At 60.9% G+C, this 22,592-nt stretch overlaps 2 protein-coding genes across 2 annotated transcripts in view; one reads left to right on the top strand and one right to left on the bottom strand.

Moving 5' to 3' along the window:
- Positions 1–57: 57 nt before the first annotated feature.
- Positions 58–5,806, bottom strand: COQ10A (coenzyme Q10A). The gene is made up of 5 exons (XM_054649262.2): positions 5,619–5,806; positions 3,905–4,045; positions 2,475–2,667; positions 1,225–1,326; positions 58–1,125 (listed from the first exon to the last, which is right to left on the bottom strand). The coding sequence occupies exons 1-5, from the start codon at positions 5,696–5,698 to the stop codon at positions 958–960; spliced, it is 684 nt and encodes a 227-aa protein (XP_054505237.1). The 5' UTR covers positions 5,699–5,806; the 3' UTR covers positions 58–957.
- A 1,332-nt stretch (positions 5,807–7,138) lies between these two features.
- Positions 7,139–22,592, top strand: part of ANKRD52 (ankyrin repeat domain 52) — a 46,745-nt gene continuing 31,291 nt past the window's right edge. Inside the window, exons 1-14 of the mRNA XM_077192674.1 lie at positions 7,139–7,284; positions 9,044–9,127; positions 9,797–9,875; positions 10,922–10,992; positions 11,899–12,099; positions 13,429–13,516; positions 14,166–14,308; positions 15,284–15,496; positions 16,214–16,292; positions 17,504–17,618; positions 19,685–19,767; positions 19,862–19,979; positions 20,580–20,648; positions 21,601–21,741. Coding sequence (XP_077048789.1) covers positions 7,258–7,284; positions 9,044–9,127; positions 9,797–9,875; positions 10,922–10,992; positions 11,899–12,099; positions 13,429–13,516; positions 14,166–14,308; positions 15,284–15,496; positions 16,214–16,292; positions 17,504–17,618; positions 19,685–19,767; positions 19,862–19,979; positions 20,580–20,648; positions 21,601–21,741 — 1,511 coding nt within the window. The 5' untranslated portion in view covers positions 7,139–7,257. The remainder of the gene's footprint in view (positions 7,285–9,043; positions 9,128–9,796; positions 9,876–10,921; positions 10,993–11,898; positions 12,100–13,428; positions 13,517–14,165; positions 14,309–15,283; positions 15,497–16,213; positions 16,293–17,503; positions 17,619–19,684; positions 19,768–19,861; positions 19,980–20,579; positions 20,649–21,600; positions 21,742–22,592) is intronic.

Raw genomic sequence — 22,592 nt, 5'->3', positions numbered from 1 at the left:
AACATGCAGACCCCCCCTCAAACCCCCCCTCCCGTGGCTGAATGAGGAGCAGGAGGCTGCTGACCCTTGGAAAATTCTCTTTATTGGCCTGGCCAAGCCCTTCCTTCCTTAGGCCAGGGGGGGCTCAGGGACCCCCTCTTCCCCCCGGGGGGGTCTCCATGGCCATGGGGGGGGGGAGGGTGGGTGGGGAGGAGCTGAGACCTTCCCACCCCCCCCACTCCCCCCAAAACAGGGGTGGGGTCGCTGGGGGTGGGGTGGGGACCGTGGGGGTCCCTGCGGAGGGTGCTGGGGGTGGGGGGTGGCGGGGGGGGGCAGCGGGAGCCGCCCCCTCCCCACCCTGTGCGTGTGGCTTGTGCAAAGTGTGCGATGGTTTGGGGCGGGGTGGGGGCTCCTCCTTCCCTTTTTTGTTCCTGGGGAGGAATTGGGGAGGGGTCCCAGCAGCTTTTCCCACCCCCTCCCCCGTTCCTACCGGAGCTGCCCCCACCGGGGCCCCCTCCGGGCTGGCTGAGAAGTTTAAAAACAACAAAAAAGGGTTTAAAAAAAAACAAAAAAAGGAAAAGAAAAAATAAAAAGCTAAACCAAAACTTAAAACCCCAAATCAGCTGCAAAATCAACTCCTGGGATTAGGGGAGGGGGGGCTCACAGCAGCTTTTCCCCTACCCCTCCCAGAGCACAGCAGGAGCTGCCCCCACCAGGGCCCTCCAGCCTGACTGAGGAGTTTAAAAAGAACAAAAAAAAAAAAGGGTTAAAAAAAAAATAAAAATAAACCAAACCAAAAAAACCAAACCAAAACTTAAACCCCAAATCAGCTGCAAAATCAGCTCCTGGGATTAGGGGAGGGGGGCTCACAGCAGCCCCCGGCGGGCGTTGAGGCAACAGCAGCGGAGGAAACGCACTTGGTTGAATAAATATTTTTGGGGGGGTGGTTTGGGCTCGGGGCGGGCCCGGCTCTGTCCCTCACGTCTGGTGCACCTCGTGGAACATCAGCTCCCGCGGGATTCGCGTCTCGGGCCCGAAATTTTTGGCCGCTCGGCGCTCGAAGGCGGCCACCATCTGCTTGACCACCTCGTCGAAAAACACGGTGGCCAGCTGGGAGTGCAGCAGGGAGCGGAACTCGAAGGAGATCTGAGGAGGAAGAGGAGGAGGAGGAGGAGGAGGTGAGGCCGGGTGGGCGAGCTCCGCCTTCCCCCGATGGGGGGGGGGGATCCGGGGCGGGGTCGGTACCGAGAAATCCACGGTGCTGGTGCGGGGGTAGCCGGGGATGCCGGGGCTGAAGCGCCAGTTGGTCTCCAGGTGGTTGAAGAGGCGCCCGTCGGTGCAGACAGCCTGGGGAGGGGGAAACAGGAGCTCAGGAGGGCTCAGGGGAGCAGTGGGATCATCCTCGAGGATGGAAAAACCTCCCAGGCTCAGGAGGGGGAAATGGGAGCTCAGGGGGGCACCGGGATCATCCTCCAGGATGGAAAATCCTCCCGGGTTCAGCCCAGCCTCAGGAGGGGGAAATGGGAGCTCAGGGGGGCACCGGGATCGTCCTCGAGGATGGAAAAACCTCCCGGGCTCAGGAGGGGGAAATGGGAGCTCAGGGGGGCACTGGGATCATCCTCGAGGATGGAAAAACCTCCCGGGCTCAGGAGGGGGAAATGGGAGCTCAGGGGGGCACCGGGATCATCCTTGAGGATGGAAAAACCTCCCAGGTCCAGCTCGGCCTCAGGAGGGGGAAATGGGAGCTCAGGGGAGCTCAGGGGGGCACCGGGATCGTCCTCGAGGATGGAAAAACCTCCCGGGTCCAGCCCGGCCTGGGATCCCCCCAGTGCCACATCCTGGACAGCTCCGAACTGCCCTGGGCACTTCCAATGCCTGAGAGCGCTTTCCATGGGGAAATTCCAAACTGAAGCTCCCCTGGAACAACCTGAGGCTGTTTCTCCTTCTCCTGTTCTTCCCTGGGAGCAGATCCTGACCTTGTTGTCCCTTCAGGGAGTTTTGGGGTGAAAATTCCCCTCAGAGCCTCCTTTTCTCCAGGCAGCTCCAAAGCCTGACCACCTTTTATTCCTCCTCATGTCCACCCTGACCCTCTCCTGGAGGAATTTGGGGCTGTTCCTTCTCCTCCTCCTGTTCCCTGGGAGCAGATCCTGACCCTGTTGTCCCTTCAGGGAGTTTTGGGGTGAAATTTCCCCCCTGAACTTCTGTTCTCCAAGCAGTTCCAAAGCCTGACCACCTTTTATTCCTCCTCATGTCCACCCTGACCCTGCCCTGAGGGAATCTGGAGCTGTTCCTGAACCTCTCCTGGAGGAATTTGGGGCTGTTCCTTCTCCTCCTGCTGTTCCCTGGGAGCAGATCCTGACCCCGCTCTCCCACCAGAGACTTGTGGGGTGAAAATTCCCCCCTGATCCTCCTTCCCTCCAGGCTGAGCCCCTTCCCAGCTCCCTCAGGGTTTCTCCAGAGCCTCCTCCTGCTGCTCCAGCCCCTCCTGAGCTCACCTTGACCAGGTGTGGCCGCACCAGGGTGACGATGGAGGTGTAGCGCTCCAGCACGGGCGGGAACCCCACCTCCAGCTGGGCCTTGATGTGGCCCTGGCGCCGCGACACCACCACGGATTTCTTGCACCAGGGCACGAAGTTCTTGTAGTCCTCCACGTTGGCCACCACATCGTACATCTCCTGCATGGAGTACCTGGGACACAGATGGGCTGGGGTTGGGGCTGAGGCCATGACTGGGGTCAGGGTTGGGGTTGGGGATGGGGTTGGAGCTGAGGCTGAGATCAGAATTGGAGTTGGGACTGGGGTCGAGGCTGGGATTGGGGCTGAAGCTGCTATTGGGGTTGGGATTGGGATTGGGGCTGGGGTCAGAGTTGGGGTCGGGGTTGGAGCTGGGGCTGAGGCCACAACTGGGGCTGGGATCAGGGCTGGGGTTGGGGTCAGAGTTGGGGCTGAGGCCATGATTACGGTTGGGGTTGGGACTGGGGCTGGGACTGGGGTTGAGGTTGGGGCTAAAGCTGGGGTCAGGCTGGGGTTGGGATTGGGCTGGGACTGGGGTCAGGGCCAGGGTCAGGGTTGGGTTTGGAGCTGGAGTTGGGATTGGGTTTGGAATTGGGGTCAGGCTCAGGTCAGTCTCAGTCTCAGGGCTGGGTGTGGAGCTGGGGTTGGGCTCAGGCTCAGGCTCAGGGCTGGGTTTGGAGCTGGGCTCAGGCTGTGCTCAGGGCCAGGCTCAGGCTCAGGGTTGGGTTTGGGGTCAGGCTCAGTCCCAGGGCCGTGCTCAGGGTTGGGTTTGGGCTCAGGCTCAGTCTCAGGGCTGTGCTCAGGGTTGGGCTCAGGCTCAGGGTTGAGTTTGGGGTCAGTCCCAGTCCCAGGGCCATGCTCAGGGCCGGGCTCAGGCTCAGGCTTGGGTTTGGGCTCAGGCTCAGTCCCAGGGCCGTGCTCAGGCTTGGGCTCAGGCTCAGGGTTGGGTTTGGGCTCAGGCTCAGTCTCAGGGCTGTGCTCAGGGCTGGGTTTGGGCTCAGGCTCAGGGTTGGGTTTGGGCTCAGGCTCAGGGCCGTGCTCAGGGTTGGGTTTGGGCTCAGGCTCAGGGCCGTGCTCAGGGTTGGGTTTGGGCTCAGTCCCAGTCTCAGGGCTGTGCTCAGGGCTGGGTTTGGGCTCGGGCTCAGGGTTGGGTTTGGGCTCAGTCCCAGGGCCGTGCTCAGGGTTGTGTTTGGGGCCAGGCTCAGTCTCAGGGCTGTGCTCAGGGTTGGGTTTGGGCTCAGGCTCAGTCCCAGGGCCGTGCTCAGGGTTGGGCTCAGGCTCAGGGTTGGGTTTGGGCTCAGTCTCAGGGCCGTGCTCAGGGCTGGGTTTGGGCTCAGGCTCAGTCCCAGGGCCGTGCTCAGGGTTGGGTTGGGCTCAGTCCCAGTGTCCCCAGTGTCCCCAGTGTCACCCACCCGATGATCCGTCTCTCCGAGTACTCCTTGCGTTTGTTGCTGAGGTTCAGGAAGCCCCGGCTGGGCTGAGCTCGGGGCTCCCAGGCCAGGGGGCCCGGCCGGGAGAGCCGGGAGAGCCGGAGCCCGCACGGGAACGCGTGCCTGGGGACACACGGGGACACCGGGTGGCACCGGCAGCACCGACTGTCACTGCCTGCCACCGGGGGCACCTTGGGGCCCTTCCTGAGCTTCCCAAATCCTTCCAGAGACTCCCAGATCCTTCCAGAGAGTCCCAGATCCCTTTAGAGTTTCTCAGCTTCCTTCCAGGGCATCCCAGGTCCCTCCAGAGCTTCCCAAATCCCTTCCAGGGTTTCCCAAATCCCTTCCAGGGTTTCCCAAATCCTTTCTAGGGTTTCCCAAATCCCTCCAGAGCTTCTCAGGTCCCTTCCAGGGCATCCCAAATGCCTCAAGAGCTTCCCAAATCCCTCCAGGGCTTCCCAAGTCTCTCCAGAGCCTCACAGGCCCCTCCAGGGCTTCCCAAATTCCTACAGAGTTTCTCAGGTCCTTTCCAGAGCTTCTCAAATCTCTCCAGGACTTCCCAAATCCCTTCCAGACCATCCCAGGTCCCTTCCAGACCATCTCAGGTCCCTTCCAGACCTCCCCAAACCCCCTCAGACCATCCCAAACCCCTTTCAGACCAGCTCAGGCTCTTTCCAGACTTGCCCAGGTCCCTTCCTGAAATTCCAGGTCCTTTTCTGACTTTCCCAAATCCCTTCCAGACCATCCCAGACCCCTTTTAGACCAACTCAGGCTCTCTCCAGACGTGCCCAGGTCCCTCTCTGAACTTCCAGGTCCCTTCCAGACCTCCCCAAACCCCTTCAGGCCATCCCAAGCCCTTTCCAGACAGCCTTGGGTCCCTTTCTGACCTCCCCAAACCCCTTCAGGCCATCTCAGGTCCCTTCCAGAGCATCCCAAACCCTTTCAGATCATTCCAAGCCCCTTCTCGACCTGCTCAGGCTCTTTCCAGACCACCCCAGGTCCCTTCCTGACCACCCTGGGACCCTTCCCGGCCCCTCCCGGTCCCTCCCGCCCTTCCCGAGCCCCTCCCGTGCCGGGAATCCCCCCCGGGGCTCGGTGCCGGTGCCGGTCCCGGGGCGATGCCAGCGCTGCAGCTGCCAGGAGGAGGAGGAGGAGGAGGAGGAAGGCCGGGAAACCCGAGCCGGGGACAGCTAATCCCGGCGGGGTCAAGTGCCCGGTGCCCTCCGGTGCCGCTCCCGGGGCAGATCCCGCCCTTCCCACCGAAATTTGGGAATTGTCCCCACCGGAGTCACCGGGTCCCCGCGTCACTGTCCCCGAGCAGAGGTCACGGCCGCGGGGACACAGCCGGGTGGCCTCGGGGCTGTCGCCTCTCCCGGTGACACCGGGGCTCGGTTCCCCCGGGATCCCCCGGTACCGGCCCGCTCCCGGTGTCTCCACACGGGGTTCGCTCCAAGGTCAGCCCCTCCCAGCCGGTGTTCCCCACCCAGCGGCCTTCCGGTGGAACCGGGACAGGCCCCACCGGGACCCCCGGGATAGCCCCACCGGGACCCTCCGGTTCCGCCAAGGTGCCCCCGGATCACCACACCCCACGGGGGCCGGGAGCGCCGCCAGGCCCGGAGGAGCCCCCGCAGCACGATCGCCGCCCCGGTGCCCCCGGGGCCGGTGTGACCTCCGGGTGGCCGCCGCCGCCGCTCACCTGCCGGGCGGGGCCGCCGCGGCCCGCAGGCGCTGCCGCGCCCCGAGCTGGAGGGCGCCGCGGAGCCGCCGGGCCGCCATCACCGGGCCGGGACCGGGGCCGGGCCGGAACCGGGACCGGGCCGGGACGCGGCGCCGCCGCCGCCCTGACCTCTCACCCCGTGACGTCACCGCGTCGCCATAGCGGCGGGTACGTCAAGGGGCGGGGCGAGGCGACGCCTCCCGAGCGATGGATGATGGGAGTTGTAGTCGGAGGTTGCGCGGGGCGTGATGGGAAATGTAGTGCGGGATGGGGTTGCGGCTGCACCGGGACCGGGACCGGGACCGACCGGGACCAGCGGGGAGTGCCCGTTCCGGGGCTGCCGGGGGTGGGCTCTGTCCCAGGGGGCGTCCGGTCCCGCCTCTCACGTGTGCCCCGGTCGGTGGGTCCGGAGAGGGACGGGGATCCCCGGTGCCGTGTCCCGGTAACGGCCTCACTCCGAACCGGGCAGAGGAGCCGAGAGACCGGGAACACGGAACCTGCGGGAGCTGTGTGGCCCAGTGCCGCCCAGTACAGCCCAACACACCCCAGGGCCTCCCAGCATCTCCCAGTGCAGCCCAGCACATCCCAGTACAGCCCAGTATAGGTCCAGTTCAGCCCAGTGCCTCCTAGAACAGCCCAGCACAGCCCTGAGCCTCCCAGTGTCTCCCAGTTCAGCCCAGTCCAGCTCAGCATTACCCTGTGCCAACCAGTCCCACCTGGCCCAGACCAGTCCAGTTCCTCCCAGCACAACCCAGTTCATCCCAGTTCAGCCAAGAGGGGGATGGAGATGGGAAATGAGACCGCCAGGACCCTCTGCCACCATTCCAGAGCCCTTTGGGCTGGGGGAGCTGCTGGTCAGGGACCCCCTGCGATCCCCAAGACCACCTGGGATGGGATTCCCACTGGACAGACCCCACAGAGGGGGATGGAGGTGGGAAATGAGACCCCCAGGACCCTTTGGGATGGAGGAGCTGCTGCTCAGGGACCACCGGGGGATGGGATTCCCACTGGGCAGACCCCATGGAGGGGAAGAAGGTGGCACATGGGACCCCTGGGACCCTCTCCCACCACCCCACCACTCTTCGGGCTGGGGGAGCTGCTGTCCCAGGACCCCCGGGATTACCGGCAGCCACCAATGGATGTGATTCCCACCGGGGACACTCCAGAGCAGGTCAGAGCAGCGACCCCCGGGACCCCCAGGATTACCGGCAACCCTTCATGGATGTGATTCCCACCGGGGACACTCCAGACCAGCGACCCCCAGGATCCCCGGTGTTACCGACATCCCTCATGGATGCGATTCCCACCGGGAACACCCCAGAACAGCAATTGCCGGGACCCCCGGTGTTACCGACAGCCCCTCATGGATTTCATTCCCACCGGGCACACCCCAGAGCAGCGACCCCCGGGCCGGCACCGCCGCTTCCCGCTGACCCCCGTCCCGCTCCCGCCGTGTCCCCCCGGGCGCTGCCGCTGCTCCGGGGCCGCCCCCGCCGCCGCCGCTCGGGCCCGGTGGGCGGCGCATCCCCGGCGCTCCATCCCCGCCCCGCAGCCGCCCGAGCGGAGCCGCCGCGGCCGGACCCGATGCCGGGAGCTGGGCGCTGAGGGCGGCCCCGACATGGGGGTTCTCAGCATCACGGACCAGGTACGGCCGCCGTCCCCCCGTCCGTCCTTCCCCTGGCTGATCCCGCCCGCCGCCGCCGCCGCCGCGCCTCGGCCGGGCCGCGCCGCTACGGCAGCCCGGGGATGTGCGGCCTAGCGCGGCTCCGCCACCGGGCCCGGCCCGCCGCCGCCCCAGGCCGCGGGCCCCGCTCCGCCGAGACCTCCCCGCTGCTCCCGGTCCTGCTGCAGCCCCGGGACGGGCCGGGGTCGCCGTTTGGAGCCGCTCTGCCCGTGCCCGCCGGGCCCAGCGCGGGCCGGGCCGGGAACGGGAACGGGAGAGCGCCGCGAATGGGAGCCTCAGAACCGGGAACGGGAGAGCGCCGGGGATGGGAGGGCTGGATGGGGAACGGGAGAGCCCCGGGAATGAGAGCCTCAGAACCGGGAACGGGAGAGCCCCGGGAATGGCAGAATCCCGGGAATGGGAGCCTCAGAACCGGGAACGGGAACGGGAGAGCGCCGGGGATGGGAGCACCGGGCCGGGAACGGGAGAGCGCCGGGGATGGGAGAACCCCGGCCCGGGAATGGGAGAGCGCCGGGGATGGGAGAATCCTGGGAATGGGACCCCCGACCCTGGAATGGGAGAAGCCCGGGGATGAGAACCGGGAACGGGAGAGCCTCGGGGATGGGAGCGCTGCATCGGGAACGGGAGAGCCCCAGGGATGGGACCCTCGGGCCGGGAACGGGATAGCGCCGGGAATAGCAGAATCCCGGGAATGGGAGAGCCCCGGGGATGGGAGAGCCCCGGGCCGGGAACGGGAGAGCCCCGGGAATGGGACCCCCGAGCCTGGAAGGGGAGAAGCCCAGGGTTGGGACATCCCGGGCCGGGAACGGGAGAGCCCCGGGGTTCTCTGGCCCAGAGATGTGAAGCATCGAAGGGGGATCCTGCCCCGGGAGAGCACCGGGAGTGGGACCCCTGGAACCGGGAACGGCGGAGCCATTCGGGATGGGACCTTTAGGCTCGGGAATGGAAGAATCCCGGGGCTGCGATTCCCGGGCCAGGAACGGGAATGGGAAACCTGGATTGGGAACGGGAGATCCTTGGGGTTGGGACATCTGGATCAGGAAGAGGAGAGCTCCAGGAATGGCAGAACCCTGAGATTGGGAGAACCCCTGGAATGGGATCCCCAGGCCCTGGAACGGGAATGGGACACTGGGATCAGGAACAGGAGATCCCTGGGGTTGAGACACCTGGGTCAGGAGCAGGAGAGCCCAGGAATGGGGAGAACCCCAGGAATGGGGAGAACCCCAGGAATGGGGAGAACCCCAGGAATGGGAGAACCCCTGGAATGGGAGAACTCTGGGAATGGGAGAATCCTGGGGATTGGGACATCTGGACCGGGAACAGGAGAACCTTGGGAATGTCACCCCCCGTTCCAGCTGTGTCCCCATCACTGTCACCCCCTGTTCCAGCTGTGTCACTGTCACCTCTCCTTGTATCCCCTGTCACCCCTCATTATGTCCCCATAAGTGTCACCCCCTGTTCCAGCTGTGTCACTGTCACTGTCACCCCCTGTTCCAGCTGTGTCACTGTCACCACCCCCTGTGTCCCCATCACTGTCCCCCCCATTCCAGCTGTGTCACTGTCCCCTCTCTGTCCCTCCATTCCAGCTGTGTCAGTGTCCCCATTCCAGCTGTGTCACTGTCACTGTCACACCCATTCCAGGAGTGTCACTGTCCCCTCTGTGTCCCCCCTGTTCCATCCCAGCTGTGTCACTGTCACTGTCCCCTCTGTGTCCCCACAGCCCCCTCTGGTCCAGGCCATCTTTAACCGGGATGTGGAGGAGGTTCGGTCGCTGCTCAATCAGAAGGAGAACATCAATGTGCTGGTGAGGGCCCTGCTGCTGCTGCTGCTGCTGCTGCTGCTGCTGCCAAACCTCACTCAGGGCTCCCAGATCCCTGCCATGCCCATCCCATCAATCCCACAAATTCCACAAATTCCATCAATCCCATCAGTCCCATCAATCCCACAAATCCCATCCCATCTCGTCCCATCCCATCCCATCTCCATCCCCATCCACGTCCCATAAATCCCATAAATCCCATCTCATAAATCCCATAAATCCCATCTTGTTCTGTCCCATCCCATCCCATTCCAAAATCCCATAAGTCCCATAAATTCCATCCCATCCCCATCCTCGTCCCAGTCCCTCCCAGCCTCTCCCAGTCCCATTCCAGTCTCTCCCACTCTCTCCCATCCTTTCCCAGTTCCTTCCCAATCCCTCCCAGTCCCTCCCAGCCCCTTCCCAATCCCTCCCAGTCCCTTCCAGTCTCTCCCAGCCCCATCCCAGTCCCTCCCAGTCTCTCCCAGCCCCATCCCAGTCCCTCCCAATCCTATCCCAGCCCCTCCCAGTCCCATCCCAGTCCCTCCCAATCCCCTCCCAGTCCCTCCCACCTTCTCCCATCCTTTCCCAGTCCCTCCCAGTCTCTCCCATCCTTTCCCAATCCCATCCCAGTCACTCCCAGTCCCTCCCAGTTCACAGCTGTCCCCCCTGCAGGACCAGGAACGCCGGACCCCTCTCCACGCTGCTGCCTACATCGGAGACGTTGCAATCCTCGAGCTGCTCATCCTGTCAGGTGAGGGCCAGGGGGGACCCCAGAACCCCAAAATCACCCCAAAATCACCCCAAAAATCTGGGAGGGTCAGCAGGGAGGGATCTGACCCCCCCAAAACCACCCCGAGCTCAAGGGGGGCAGCCAGGGTGGGATGCACAGCCAGTTAATCCCATAAAATCCCATAAAATCTGGAAAATCCCCTAAAACCCGTGGATCCCAAACACTTGATCCCAGAGATCCCATTTTGGGGTTGCCTTTGGGGTGCAGGGAGCCCCTGTTGGGATTTGGGGATGCCTTTAAGGTGCAGAGTGTCCCTGCTATGTTTTTTGGGGATAGTTTTGGGGTTCAGGGAGCCCCCGTTGGGTTTTGGGGATGTTTTTGGGATTCAGGGTGTCCCCATTGGGTTTTTGGGATGCTCCTGGGTTACAGAGTGTCCCTGTTATGTTTTGGGGTACCTTTGGGGTGCAGAATGTCCCCATTGGATTTTGGGAATGCTTTTGGGATTCAGAGTGTCCCCATTGGATTTTGGGGATACCTTTAGGATTCAGGGTGTCCCCATTGGGTTTTGGGGGTTACCCTTGGGGTGCAGGGAGCCCCTGTTGGGATTTGGGGATGCCTTTAAGGTGCAGAGTGTCCCTGTTATGTTTTTTGGGGATGCTTTTGGGGTTTAGGGTGTCCCCATTGGATTTTGGGGGTGCCTTTGGGATTCAGGGAGCCCCTTTTGGGTTTTGGGGATAGTTTTGGGGTGCAGAGTGTCTCTGTTATGTTTTGGGGATGCTTTTGGGGTTTAGGGTGTCCCCATTGGGTTTTGGGGATCCTCCTGGGTTACAGAGTGTCCCTGTTATGTTTTGGGCTTACCTTTGGTGTTCAGAGAGCCCCTGTTGGGATTTGGAGATTCCATAAAATCCCCACCAAAATAACCAAAATTTCATCCCATTCCTCTCCAGCTGCAGAACCCCGTGGTGATTTGGGGTTTTCCCTACCTCTTGTGGGGGTTCGGGGCAGCAGGGAGGGGCAGCTTTGGGGTTTTTTTGGGGGTGCTGAGGTGCCGTGTGTGTCCCCCACAGGTGCTAACGTGAACGCCAAGGACACGGTGTGGCTGACGCCGCTGCACCGCGCCGCGGCCTCGCGCCACGAGGTGAGGGATGAGAGGGGAAATCACAGTGGGAAAAGGGGAAAAAAAAGGGATTTTTCTGCTCCCCTTTCCCTCCTCTGGGGGTTGGGGAATGCAGAAAGTTCTGGGGGAAAAAAAAATCCTCTTTGGGAAAAAATTCCTTCTTGGAAAAAAATCCTTCTTGGAAAAAAAAAATCTTCCTTGGGAGAAAATCCCACAGAGGGAAATTCCACAGAGGGAAATTCCAGAGTGGGAAATCACAGAGCAGGAAACCCCACAGGGGGGAAATCCCACAGAGGGAAATCCCAGAGTGGGAAATCACAAAGTGGGAAATCACAGAGTGGGAAATCGTAAAGTGGGAAATCCCACAGCAAGGAAATCCCACAGCAGGGAAATCCCACAGCAAGGAAATCCCACAGAGGGAAATCCCAGAGTGGGAAATCCCAGAGAGGGAAATCCTGGAGTGGGAAATCCTAGTGTGGAAATCCCACAGCAGGGAAATCCCAGAGTGGGAGATCATAAAGTGGGAAATTGCAGAGTGGGGAATCCCATAGGGAGAAATCCCAGAGTGGGAAATCCCAGAGCAGGGAAATCCCAGAGGAGGAAATCCCAGAGTGGGGAAATCCCAGAGTGGGAAATCAACAGCAGGAAAATCCCACAGCTGGGATATCCCACAGAGGGAAATCCCAGAGTGGGAAATCATAAAGTGGGAAATCCCACAGGGAGAAGCCCCACAGCAGGGAAATCACACAGAGGGGATATCCTACAGAGGGAAATCCCAGAGTGGGAAATCCCAGAGTGGGAAATCCGGAAATCCCAGAGTGGGAAACCTCACAGAGAGAGAAATCCCCCTGGGATCTGGGGCACGCCAGCTCCGGGATCCTCGGGATTTGGGGTCTGGAGCCTTTCCCTAATCCTGCCACCCCACAGAAAGCCCTCCAGCTGCTCCTGAAGCACTCGGCCGATGCCAACGCCCGGGACAAGCACTGGCAGACCCCGCTGCACGTGGCCGCGGCCAACCGGGCCACCAAGTGCGTGGAGGCGCTGCTGCCGCTGCTCAGCACCGTCAACGTGGCCGATCGCACCGGGCGCACGGCGCTGCACCACGCCGTGCACAGCGGCCACCTGGAGGTGACACCCGTGAGGGGACATCGGGGACATCGGGGCGGGCAGGGGTAGGGGCGGGCAGGGATGTTGGGGTGGGAAGGGACAGGGGTGGGCAGGGATATTGGGGTGGGCAGAGGCGGGCAGGGATATTGGGATGGGAAGGGACAGGGGTGGGCAGGGACAGGGCAGGGACATTGGGATGGGAAGGGACACGGGTGGGCAGGGATGTTGGGATGGGCAGGGACAGGGCAGGGACATTGGGATGGGAAGGGACAGGGGTGGGCAAGGATATTGGGGTGGATGGGGATAGAGGTGGGCAGTGGTGGCCAGGGAGATTGGGGTGAGCAGGGACAGGGCAGGGACATTGGGGTAGGCAGGGACATTGGGGTGGGCAGAGGCAGGCAGGGATGTTGGGATGGGAAGGGACAGGGGTGGGCAAGGATATTGGGGTGGATGGGGATAGAGGTGGGCAGTGGTGGATGGGGACATTGGGGTGAGCAGGGACAGGGCAGGGACATTGGGATGGGAAGGGACAGGGGTGGGCAGGGATATTGGGGTGGGCAGAGGCGGGCAGGGACATTGGGATGGGAAGGGACAGGGGTGGGCAAGGATACTGGGGTGGATGGGGATAGAGGTGGGCAGTGGTGGACAGGGACATTGGGGTGGGTAGGGACAGGGCAGGGACATTGGGGTAGGCAGGGACATCAGGGTAGGCAGGGATGTCAGGGTGGGCAGGGACAGGGCAGGGACATTGGGATGGGAAGGGACACGGGTGGGCAGGGATGTTGGGGTGGACGGGGATAGAGGTGGGCAGTGGTGGACAGGGACATTGGGGTGAGCAGGGACGTCAGGGTGGGCAGGGACAGGGCAGGGACATTGGGGTAGGCAGGGAAATTGGGGTGAGCAGGGACATCAGGGTGGGCAGGGACATTGGGGTGGGCAGGGACATTGGGGTGAGCAGGGATGGCAGGGACAGGGCAGGGACATTGGGGTAGGCAGGGACATTGGGGTGGGCAGGGACAGGGCAGGGACATTGGGGTAGGCAGGGACATTGGGGTGGGCAGGGACAGGGCAGGGACATTGGGGTGGGCAGGGATAGGAGTGGGCAGCAGGGACATCAGGGTTGGCAGGGATGTCGGGGTGGCCCCGAATGTCAGAATGGCCAGGGACATTGAGGTGGGCACAGACAGAGGTGGGCAGCAGGGACATTGGGGTGGGCAGGGCCATCAGGGTGGCCCCAGATGTCAGAGTGGCCAGGGACATCGGGGTGGGCAGGGACATTGGCGTGGGCATGGACAGGGGTGGGCAGGGACATCGGGGTGGCCCTGCTCACGCTGTCCCCACACCCCACAGATGGTGAACCTGCTGCTCAACAAAGGTGCCAGCCCCAGCACGTGTGACAAGAAGGACCGGCAGCCCCTGCACTGGGCGGCCTTCCTGGGTAGGGGTTCCCTGCTGCTTTCACCTCCCTCCCCTGTCTCCCACTCCTCCTCTCCATCTCTCCCATCCCTTCTCCATCTCTCCCTTCCCTCCATATTTCCAAATTCCTCCTCTCCATCTCTCCTGTTCCTCCTCTCCACCCCATGTCACAAGGATTCCCCTCTCAGTGTCCCCAACTCCCCAGTGTCCCTCATCTCCTTGGTATCCCCCATCTCCCCAGTGTCCCCCATGTCCCTGATGTCCCCATTGTCCCCAGTGTCCCCCATGTCCCTGATGTCCCCATTGTCCCCAGTGTCCCCATCTCCTTGATGTCCCCCATGTCCCCAGTGTCCCCATCTCCCCGATGTCCCCATCTCCCTGGTGTCCCTCATCTCCTTGGTGTCCTCCATCTCCCTGATGTCCCCTATCTCCCCGTTTTTCCCCATCTCTCTGATGTCCCCATTGCCCCCAGTGTCCCCATCTCCCCAATGTCCCCCATCTCCTCAGTGTCCCCAGTGTCCCCATCTCCCCAGTGTCCCCATCTCCCCGTTGTCCCCATTGTCCCCATTGTCCCCGTTGTCCCCGTTGTCCCCGTTGTCCCCGTTGTCCCCGTTATCCCCGGTGTCCCCGTTGTCCCCGTTGTCGCGGCGCTGTCACGGCTGTCCCCGCAGGTCACCTGGAGGTGCTGAAGCTGCTGGTGGCCCGCGGGGCCGATGTCATGTGCAAGGACAGGAAGGGTTACACGCTGCTGCACACGGCGGCCGCCAGCGGCCAGATCGAGGTCGTGCGTCACCTCCTCAGGCTGGGGGTGGAGGTGAGAGCCCAGCACCTGCCCGGGGCTGGCGAAGGTGGGACAGGAGCTGGACAGGAGCTGGACAGGAGTTTTGGGTTCTCCTCATCCACCTTTCCCCATCTGGAACCTCCAAACCCCACAGAGCTCACAGATCCCACAGAGCCTATGGATCCCATGGACCCCACAGACCTCATAGACCCCACAGGCTCCACAGATCCCATGGATCCTACAGACCTCACTGGCCCCACACCTGCTGTTCACCCCACAGACCCCATAGCCCCCACAGACCCCATTGACCCCACAGACCCCGTAGCCCCCACAGACCCCATTGACCCCACAGACCCCATTGACCCCACAAACCCCACAGACCCCACAGACCTCATAGATCCCACAGACCCCATGGACCCTGTTGACCTCACAGGTCCACAGACCCCCACAGTCCCCACAGGCCCCACAAACCCCATGGATCCCACAGATCTCATAGACCCTGCTGACCCCACACAAACCCTGTTGACCCCACAGATCCACAGACCCCCACAGCTCCTCAGCCCCCACAGACCCCAGGGATCCCATAGACCCCACAGCCCCCACAAACCCCATGGATCCCACAGCCCCCCACAGACCCTGTTGACCCCACAAACCCCCAGAGCCCCCACAGACCCCAAGGACCCCAATGCCCACACAGACCCCAAAGACCCCGTTGACCCCATGGATCCCACAACCACCACAGACCCCATTGACCCCATGGATCCCACAGCCCCCACAACCCCCACAGACACCGTTGACCCCACAAACCCCATAGCCTCCACAGACCCCATGGACCCCAGAGACCTCAGGGACCCCACAGCCTCCACAACTACTACAAACCCCCCAGAGCCCCCACAGGCCCCATTGACCCCATGGATCCCACAGCCCCCACAACCCCCACAGACCCCACAGACCCCATTGACCCCACAAACCCCAGAGCCCCCACATGCCCCTGGTGGTGTCCCGCAGATCGACGAGCCCAACTCCTTCGGGAACACGGCGCTGCACATCGCCTGCTACATGGGGCAGGACGCGGTGGCCAACGAGCTGGTCAACGTGGGGGCCAACGTCAACCAGCCCAACGAGAAGGGCTTCACCCCCCTGCACTTCGCCGCCGTCTCCACCAACGGCGCCCTGTGCCTCGAGATCCTCGTCAACAACGGCGCCGACGTCAACTTCCAGGTGGGCACCTCGAGTTTGGGGTTATGGGGTCTTGGGGTCAACTTCCAGGTGGGCGCCTCGGGTTTGGGGTTGTGGGGTTATGGGGTCTTGGGGTCAACTTCCAGGTGGGCACCTCGGGTTTGGGGTTTGGGGTTATGGGGTCTTGGGGTCGACTTCCAGGTGGGCGCCTCGGGTTCGGGGTTGTGGGGTCATGGGGTCAACTTCCAGGTGGGCACCTCGGGTTTGGTGTTTTGGGTTCTTGGGGTCAACTTCCAGGTGGGCGCCTCAGGTTTGGGGTTGTGGGGTCTTGGGGTCAACTTCCAGGTGGGCACCTCGGGTTTGGGGTTATGAGGTCTTGGGGTCAACTTCCAGGTGGGTTTTGGGGTGGTTTTGGGGTGTGTCTGAGCCCCTCCTGGGGGTGTTGTTGGGTTTTGGGATTTTGGGATGGTTTTGGGTTTTTGGGGGTGGTTTTGGGTTTTTGGGGTGGTTTTGGGGTGTGGCTGAGCCCCTCCTGGGGGTGTTGTTGGGTTTTTGGGGTGGTTTTGGTTTTTTGGGGTGGCTTTGGGTTTTGGGGGGTGGTTTTGGGTTTTTGGAGTGGTTTTGGGGTGTGTCTGAGCCCCTCCTGGGGGTGTTGTTGGTAGTTTTGAGTTTTTTGGGGTGGATTTGGTTTTTTGGGGTGGATTTGGGTTTCTGGGGTGGTTTTGGGGTGTGTCTGAGCCCCTCCTGGGGTTCCTGCAGAGCAAGGAAGGGAAGAGCCCCCTGCACATGGCGGCGATCCACGGACGGTTCACACGCTCGCAGATCCTCATCCAGAACGGTCGGTGGCGCCTTCCTGGCTGATCCCAAATTTTCCTGCAGCTTCCAGGACCTCCTGGGGGCTCGGGGAAGGGGTTCAGACCTTCCCAAGTCATCACCCAAAATCCTCAGGGGGGGTTCTTGTGGTATTTTTCCCAATGTTCCTGTCACAAAATTGGAATATTCCCATGTGATCTTTCAATATCCCAATATTTTCCCCAAAATTCCCATCAGATCTTTCAATGTTCCAATATTTTTCCCAAAATTCCTGTTACGTCCTCCAGAATTCCAAGATTTTGGAGCCTGGATCTGTCCCTTGGGTTGGAATTTGGGTATTTTGGATCTGGGGTGGGAATTCCGGGATTTTGGAACCTGGATCCATCCCTGGTGTGGGAATTCCAGGATTTTTGGATCTGGGGTGGGAATTCCAGGATTTCAGAGCCCGGATCTGTGCCTGGGATGGGAATTTGGGGATTTTGGCACTGGTGCCATCCCTGGAGTGAAAATTCTGGGATTTTGGAGCCCAGAATCTTCTCTGGTTTGGAAATTCCAGGATTTTGGAGCCTGGATCTATCCCTGGGATGGGAATTTGGGGATTTTGGAGCCTGGATCTGTCCCTGGTTTGGAAATTCCAGGATTTTGGGTTTGGGGGTGTCCCTGGTTTGGGAATTCCGGGATTTTGGAGCCCAGAGCCCTCCCTTGGGTGGGAATTCTGAGATTTTTGATTTGGGGATGTCCCTGATTTGGAAATTCCAGGATTTTGGAGCCCGGGGCCATCCCTGGTTTGGGAATTCCGGGATTTTGGAGCCCAGAGCCCTCCCTTGGGTGGGAATTCTGGGATTTTGGGTTTGGGGGTGTCCCTGATTTGGGAATTCCAGGATTTTGGAGCCCAGAGCCCACCCTCAGGTGGGAATTCTGAGATTTTGGGTTTGGGGGTGTCCCTGGTTTGGGAATTCCGGGATTGTTGGATCTAGGGTGGGAATTCTGGGATTTCAGAGCCCAGAACCTTCTCTGGGGCGAGAATTCCAGGATTTTGGATCTGGGGCGGGAATCCCAGGATTCTAGAGCCCGGTGCAATCCCTGCTTCGGAAATTCCAGGATTTTCGGAGCCCGGAACCTTCTCGGGGCCGGGAATTCGGGGGATTCAGGGTCTGGGGTGGGAATTCCCACCGGGATTCCGGGATTTCAGATCCCGGAATGTTCTGGAGCAGAGCAGAGCCTCTCCCCCCGCAGGCAGTGAGATCGACTGTGCTGACAAGTACGGCAACACCCCCCTGCACGTCGCTGCTAGATACGGCCACGAGCTGCTAATTAGTACGTTAATGACCAATGGTGCTGACACTGCCAGGTGAGCCCGGGCTGCCCTTCCAGAACCTTCTGAGGGGGGGGTCCTGGAAGGGTTTCCAGAATGTTCTGGGTGGGTCCTGGGAGGGTTTCCAGAATGTTCTGGGTGGGTCCTGGGAGGGTTTCCAGAATGTTCTGGGAGAGTCCTGGGAGGGTTTCCAGAATGTTCTGGGATCCTGGTGGGTCCTGGAAGGGTTTCCAGGATGTTCTGGGTGGGTCCTGGAAGGGTTTCCAGAATGTTCTAAGCTCCTGGAAGGGTTCCCAAAGTGTCCTGGAAGGGTTTCCAGAATGTTCTGGGCTCCTACTGGGTCCTGGAGGGGTTCTGGGGTGTTCTGGGTGGGTCCTGGGAGAGTTTCCAGGATGTTCTCGGCTCCTCATGGGTCCTGGAAGGGTTTCCAGAATGTTCTGGGAGGGTCCTGGAAGGGTTTCCAGGATGTTCTGGGAGGGTCCTGGAAGGGTTTCCAGAATGTTCTAAGCTTGTGGAAGGGTTTCCAGAATGTTCTGGGTGAGTCCTGGAAGGGTTTCCAGAATGTTCTGGGCTCCTCATGGGTCCTGGGAGGGTTTCCGGAATGTTCTGGGAGAGTCCTGGAAGGGTTTCCGGAATGTTCTGGGAGGGTCCTGGAAGGGTTTCCAGAATGTTCTAGATCCTGCTGGGAAGGGTTCCTAAAGCGTTCTAGGAGGGTCGTGGAAGGGTTTCCAGAATGTTCTAAGCTTGTGGAAGGGTTCCCAAAGTGTCCTGGAAGGGTTTCCAGAATGTTCTGGGCTCCTACTGGGTCCGGGAGGGGTTCTGGGGTGTTCTGGGAGGGTCATGGGAGAGTTTCCAGAATGTTCTCGGCTCCTCATGGGTCCTGGAAGGGTTTCCAGAGTGTTCTGGGTGGGTTCTGGAAGGGTTTCCAGAATGTTCTAAGCTTGTGGAAGGGTTCCCAAAGTGTCCTGGGAGGGTCCCGGAAGGGTTTCCAGGATGTTCTGGGAGGGTCCTGGAAGGGTTTCCAGAATGTTCTGGGTGGGTCCTGGAAGGGTTTCCAGAATGTTCTGAGCTCCTGCTGGGTCCTGGAGGGGTTCTGGAGTGTTCTGGGAGGGTCATGGGAGAGTTTCCAGAATGTTCTGGGAGGGTCCTGGAAGGGTTTCCAGAATGTTCTGGGTGGGTCCTGGAAGGGTTTCCAGAATGTTCTGGAAGGGTTCTGGAAGGGTTTCCAGAATGTTCTGGGTGGGTCCTGGGAGGGTTTCCAGAATGTTCTGGGTGGGTCCTGGCAGGGTTTCCAGAATGTTCTGGCTCCTGGTGCCGGCCCAGGCCTGGAGCCAGCCCTGGAGGGGCCCCAGCAGGACACAAGAGCTGCCCAAGGAGCCAGAGACCCCAAAGTGCACAAACCCTTCCCAGAGGTGGCTGGCAGCACCCTGAGGAGCCTTTCAATGCCAAAATTAGAAAATTTGAGGAGGTTTTTAGGCCAAAATGAAAAAAAATTTGAGGAGGTTTTTAATCCCAAAATTAAATATTTGAAGAGATTTTAATCTCAAAATTAAGGGAGGAGATTTTAATGCCAAAATTAAAACATTTGAGGAGGTTTTAATGCCAAAATTAAAACATTTGAGGAAGTTTTTAATGCCATAATTTAAAAATGTGAGATTTTTCATCCCAAAATGAAAATATTTGAGGAGATTTTCAATCCCAAAAGTAAAACATTTGAGGAGGCTTCAATCTCAAAACATCTCAGGAGGTTTCAATGCCAAAATTTAAAACTGTGAGGAGATTTTTAATCCCAAAATTAAAACATTTGAAGAGGCTTTAATCTCAAAACATTTGAGGAGGTTTTTAGTCCCAAAATTTAAAAAAATTGAGGAGATTTTAATCTCAAAACATTTGAGGTGGTTTTTAGTCCCAAAATTAAAACATCTGAGGAGGTTTTAATGCCAAAATAAAAAAATATGAGGAGGTTTTTAATCCCAAAATTAAAACATTTGAAGAGGCTTCAATCTCAAAACATCTCAGGAGGTTTCAATGCCAAAATTAAAACATTTGAGGAGGTTTCCAGCCCCAAAATTCCCATTCCTGACCCCAAACCGTCCCCGCAGGCGCGGCATCCACGACATGTTCCCCCTGCACTTGGCCGTTCTCTTCGGGTTCTCCGACTGTTGTCGCAAGCTGCTTTCCTCAGGTGACCCTCCCCGCCCCGTCCCCGTGCCAGCCCCGCCCGGGTGGCCCTCGGGGACAGCCAGGTGACAGCGGTGTCCCCCCGGTGCCACCCCCAGGTCAGTTGTACAGCATCGTGTCCTCGCTGAGCAACGAGCACGTGCTGAGCGCCGGCTTCGACATCAACACCCCCGACAACCTGGGCAGGACCTGTCTGCACGCTGCTGCTTCCGGAGGGTGGGGACACCTGGGGACAGCCTTGGGGACACGTGGGGATAGTGTGGGGATAGCCTAGGAACAGCCTGGGGACAGGCTGGGGACAGGCTGGGGACATGGGGATAGCATGGGGACAGGCTGGGGACATGGGGATATGGGGATAATCCCGACAACCTGGGCAGGACCTGTCTGCACGCTGCTGCTTCTGGAGGGTGGGGACAGCTGGGGACACCTTGGGGACAGTCTGGGGATAACCCTGGAACAGCCTGGGGACATGGGGATAGCATGGGGACAGGCTGGGGACATGGGGATATGGGGGTAATCCCGACAACCTGGGCAGGACCTGTCTGCACGCTGCTGCTGTGGGAGGGTGGGGACACTTGGGGACACCTTGGGGACAGACTGGGGACACCTGGGGACATAGGGACAGTGCTCTGGCAAGGGCACAGACCTGCTCGGAGCAGGGGTGGAAAGCTGGATGGGTTCTGGAGGTGACACTTGTAGGAGGGACATTTCTGGGTGCCTGGGGACATTGCTGGGTGTGTGAGGGACATTTCTGGCTGGCCTGGTGACACTCTGGGGTGGCCTGGTGACATTCCTGTGTCCCTGTCCCCCCTGCAGGAACGTTGAATGTCTGAACCTGCTGCTGAGCAGCGGCGCCGACCTGCGGAGGAGGGACAAGTTCGGGAGGTGAGCGGGGACACCTGGGGACACCTGGGGACACCTGGGCGGGGACATCCCAGTGTCCCCAAATCCCAGATCAGGGTTGGGGACATTTCTGGGTTCCTGAGGGACACCAACGCTCCTACCTGGGACCACCCTGGGATGGGGGCTCCAAACCCCCCCTGCAGCAGGTCCTGGAAGGGTCCCAAAGTGTCCTCAAGGGTCCTGGGAGGGTTCCTGGGGTATCCTGGGATCCTGCAGGTCCTGGAAGGTTCCCAAAGTGTCCTCAAGGGTCCTGGGAGGGTTCCTGGGGTGTTCTGGGATCCTGCAGGTCCTGGAAGGTTCCCAAGGTGTTCTGGGAGGGTCCTGGAAGGGTTCTGGGGGTATCCTGGGATCCTGCAGGTTCTGGAAGGGTCCCCAAAATGTCCTCAAGGGTCCTGGGAGGGTTCCTGGGGTGTTTTGGGTCCTGGAAGGGTTTCCAGAATGTTCTGAGCTCCTGCAGGTCCTGGAAGGTTCCCAAAGTGTTCTGGGAGTGTCCTGGAAGGATTCTGGGGATATCCTGGGCTCCTGCAGGTCCTGGAAGGGTTCTTGAGGTGTCCTGGGCTCCTGGAAGGTCCCCAGGGTGTCCTGGAAGGGTTCTGGGTGTGTGCTGGACTCCTGCAGGTCCTGGCAGGTTCTGAGAGGGTCCTGGCAGGGTTCTTGGGGCATCCTGGGCTCCTGCAGGTCCTGGAAGGGTTCCTGGGGTGTTCTGGGAGGGTCCTGGAAGGTTTCTGGGGATATCCTGGGCTCCTGCAGGTCCTGGCAGGTTCTGAGAGGGTCCTGGCGGGGTTCTTGGGGCATCCTGGGCTCCTGCAGGTCCTGGCAGGTTCTGAGAGGGTCCTGGCAGGGTTCTTGGGGCATCCTGGGCTCCTGCAGGTCCTGGCAGGTGCGCAGGGCTCCGGGCGGGTCCCTGAGGCCTCGCTGTCCCCTTTGTCCCCAGGACCCCCCTGCACTACGCGGCGGCCAACGGCAGCTACCAGTGCACGGTGACGCTGGTGACAGCCGGGGCCACCGTCAACGAGGCCGACGGCAAAGGCTGCACGGCCCTGCACTACGCGGCTGCCTCCGACACCTACCGCAGGTGAGGGCACCGGGGACATCGGCACCAGCCCCAGGTGGCACTGGGGGCATTGTCACCAGCCTGACATGGCGCTGGGGGCATTGTCACCAGCCTGACGTGGCACTGGGGACATCGGCACCAGCCCCAGGTGGCACTGGGGGCATTGTCACCAGCCTGACATGGTGCTGGGGGCATTTTCACCAGCCTGACATGACACTGTGGGCATTGTCCCCAGCCTGAGGTGGCACTGGGGGGCATTGTCACCAGCCCCAGGTGGCACTGGGGGCGCTGTCACCAGCCTGACATGGCACTGGGGGGCATTGTCACCAGCCTGACATGGTGCTGGGGGCATTTTCACCAGCCTGACATGACACTGTGGGCATTGTCCCCAGCCTGAGGTGGCACTGGGGGCATTGTCACCAGCCCCATTGGCACTGGGGAGCATTGTCACCAGCCCCAGGTGGCACTGTGGGCATTGTCACCAGCCTGACGTGGCACTGTGGGCATTGTCACCAGCCCCAGATGGCATTGGGGGGCATTGTCACCAGCCTGAGGTGGCGCTGTGGGCATTGTCACCAGCCTGACATGACACTGTGGGCATTGTCACCAGCCTGAGGTGGCGCTGTGGGCATTGTCACTAGTCTGACGTGGCACTGTGGGCATTGTCTCCAGCCCCAGGTGGCACTGGGAGGGCACCCTGGGGGCACCACAGGCACTGTCACCAGCCTGAGGTGGCACTGGGGGCATTGTCACCAGCCTGAGGTGGCACTGGGGGTACTGTAACGAGCCTGAGGTGGCACTGGGGGGCATTGTCACCAGCCCCATTGGCACTGGGGGGTTCTGTCACCAACCCCAGGTGGCACTGGGGACAC

The sequence above is a fragment of the Agelaius phoeniceus genome, chromosome 35 (genome assembly GCF_051311805.1).
Source record: "Agelaius phoeniceus isolate bAgePho1 chromosome 35, bAgePho1.hap1, whole genome shotgun sequence".
NCBI classification, from domain to species: domain Eukaryota; kingdom Metazoa; phylum Chordata; class Aves; order Passeriformes; family Icteridae; genus Agelaius; species Agelaius phoeniceus.
The sequence above is the reverse complement of the archived record's forward strand: the minus strand, read 5'-3'. Positions and strand labels throughout refer to the sequence as shown.

What these genes read in the sequence shown, in the direction of transcription:
- COQ10A (XM_054649262.2), bottom strand. Translation starts at nt 5,698, where the DNA reads ATGGCGGCCCGGCGGCTCCGCGGCGCCCTCCAGCTCGGGGCGCGGCAG. An exon ending in GCGGCGGCCCCGCCCGGCAG is followed by an intron (nt 4,046 to 5,618) that starts GTGAGCGGCGGC and finishes GTGTGTCCCCAG; the next exon opens with GCACGCGTTCCCGTGCGGGC. An exon ending in TGCGGCCACACCTGGTCAAG is followed by an intron (nt 1,327 to 2,474) that starts GTGAGCTCAGGA and finishes CCCCCTCCCCAG; the next exon opens with GCTGTCTGCACCGACGGGCG.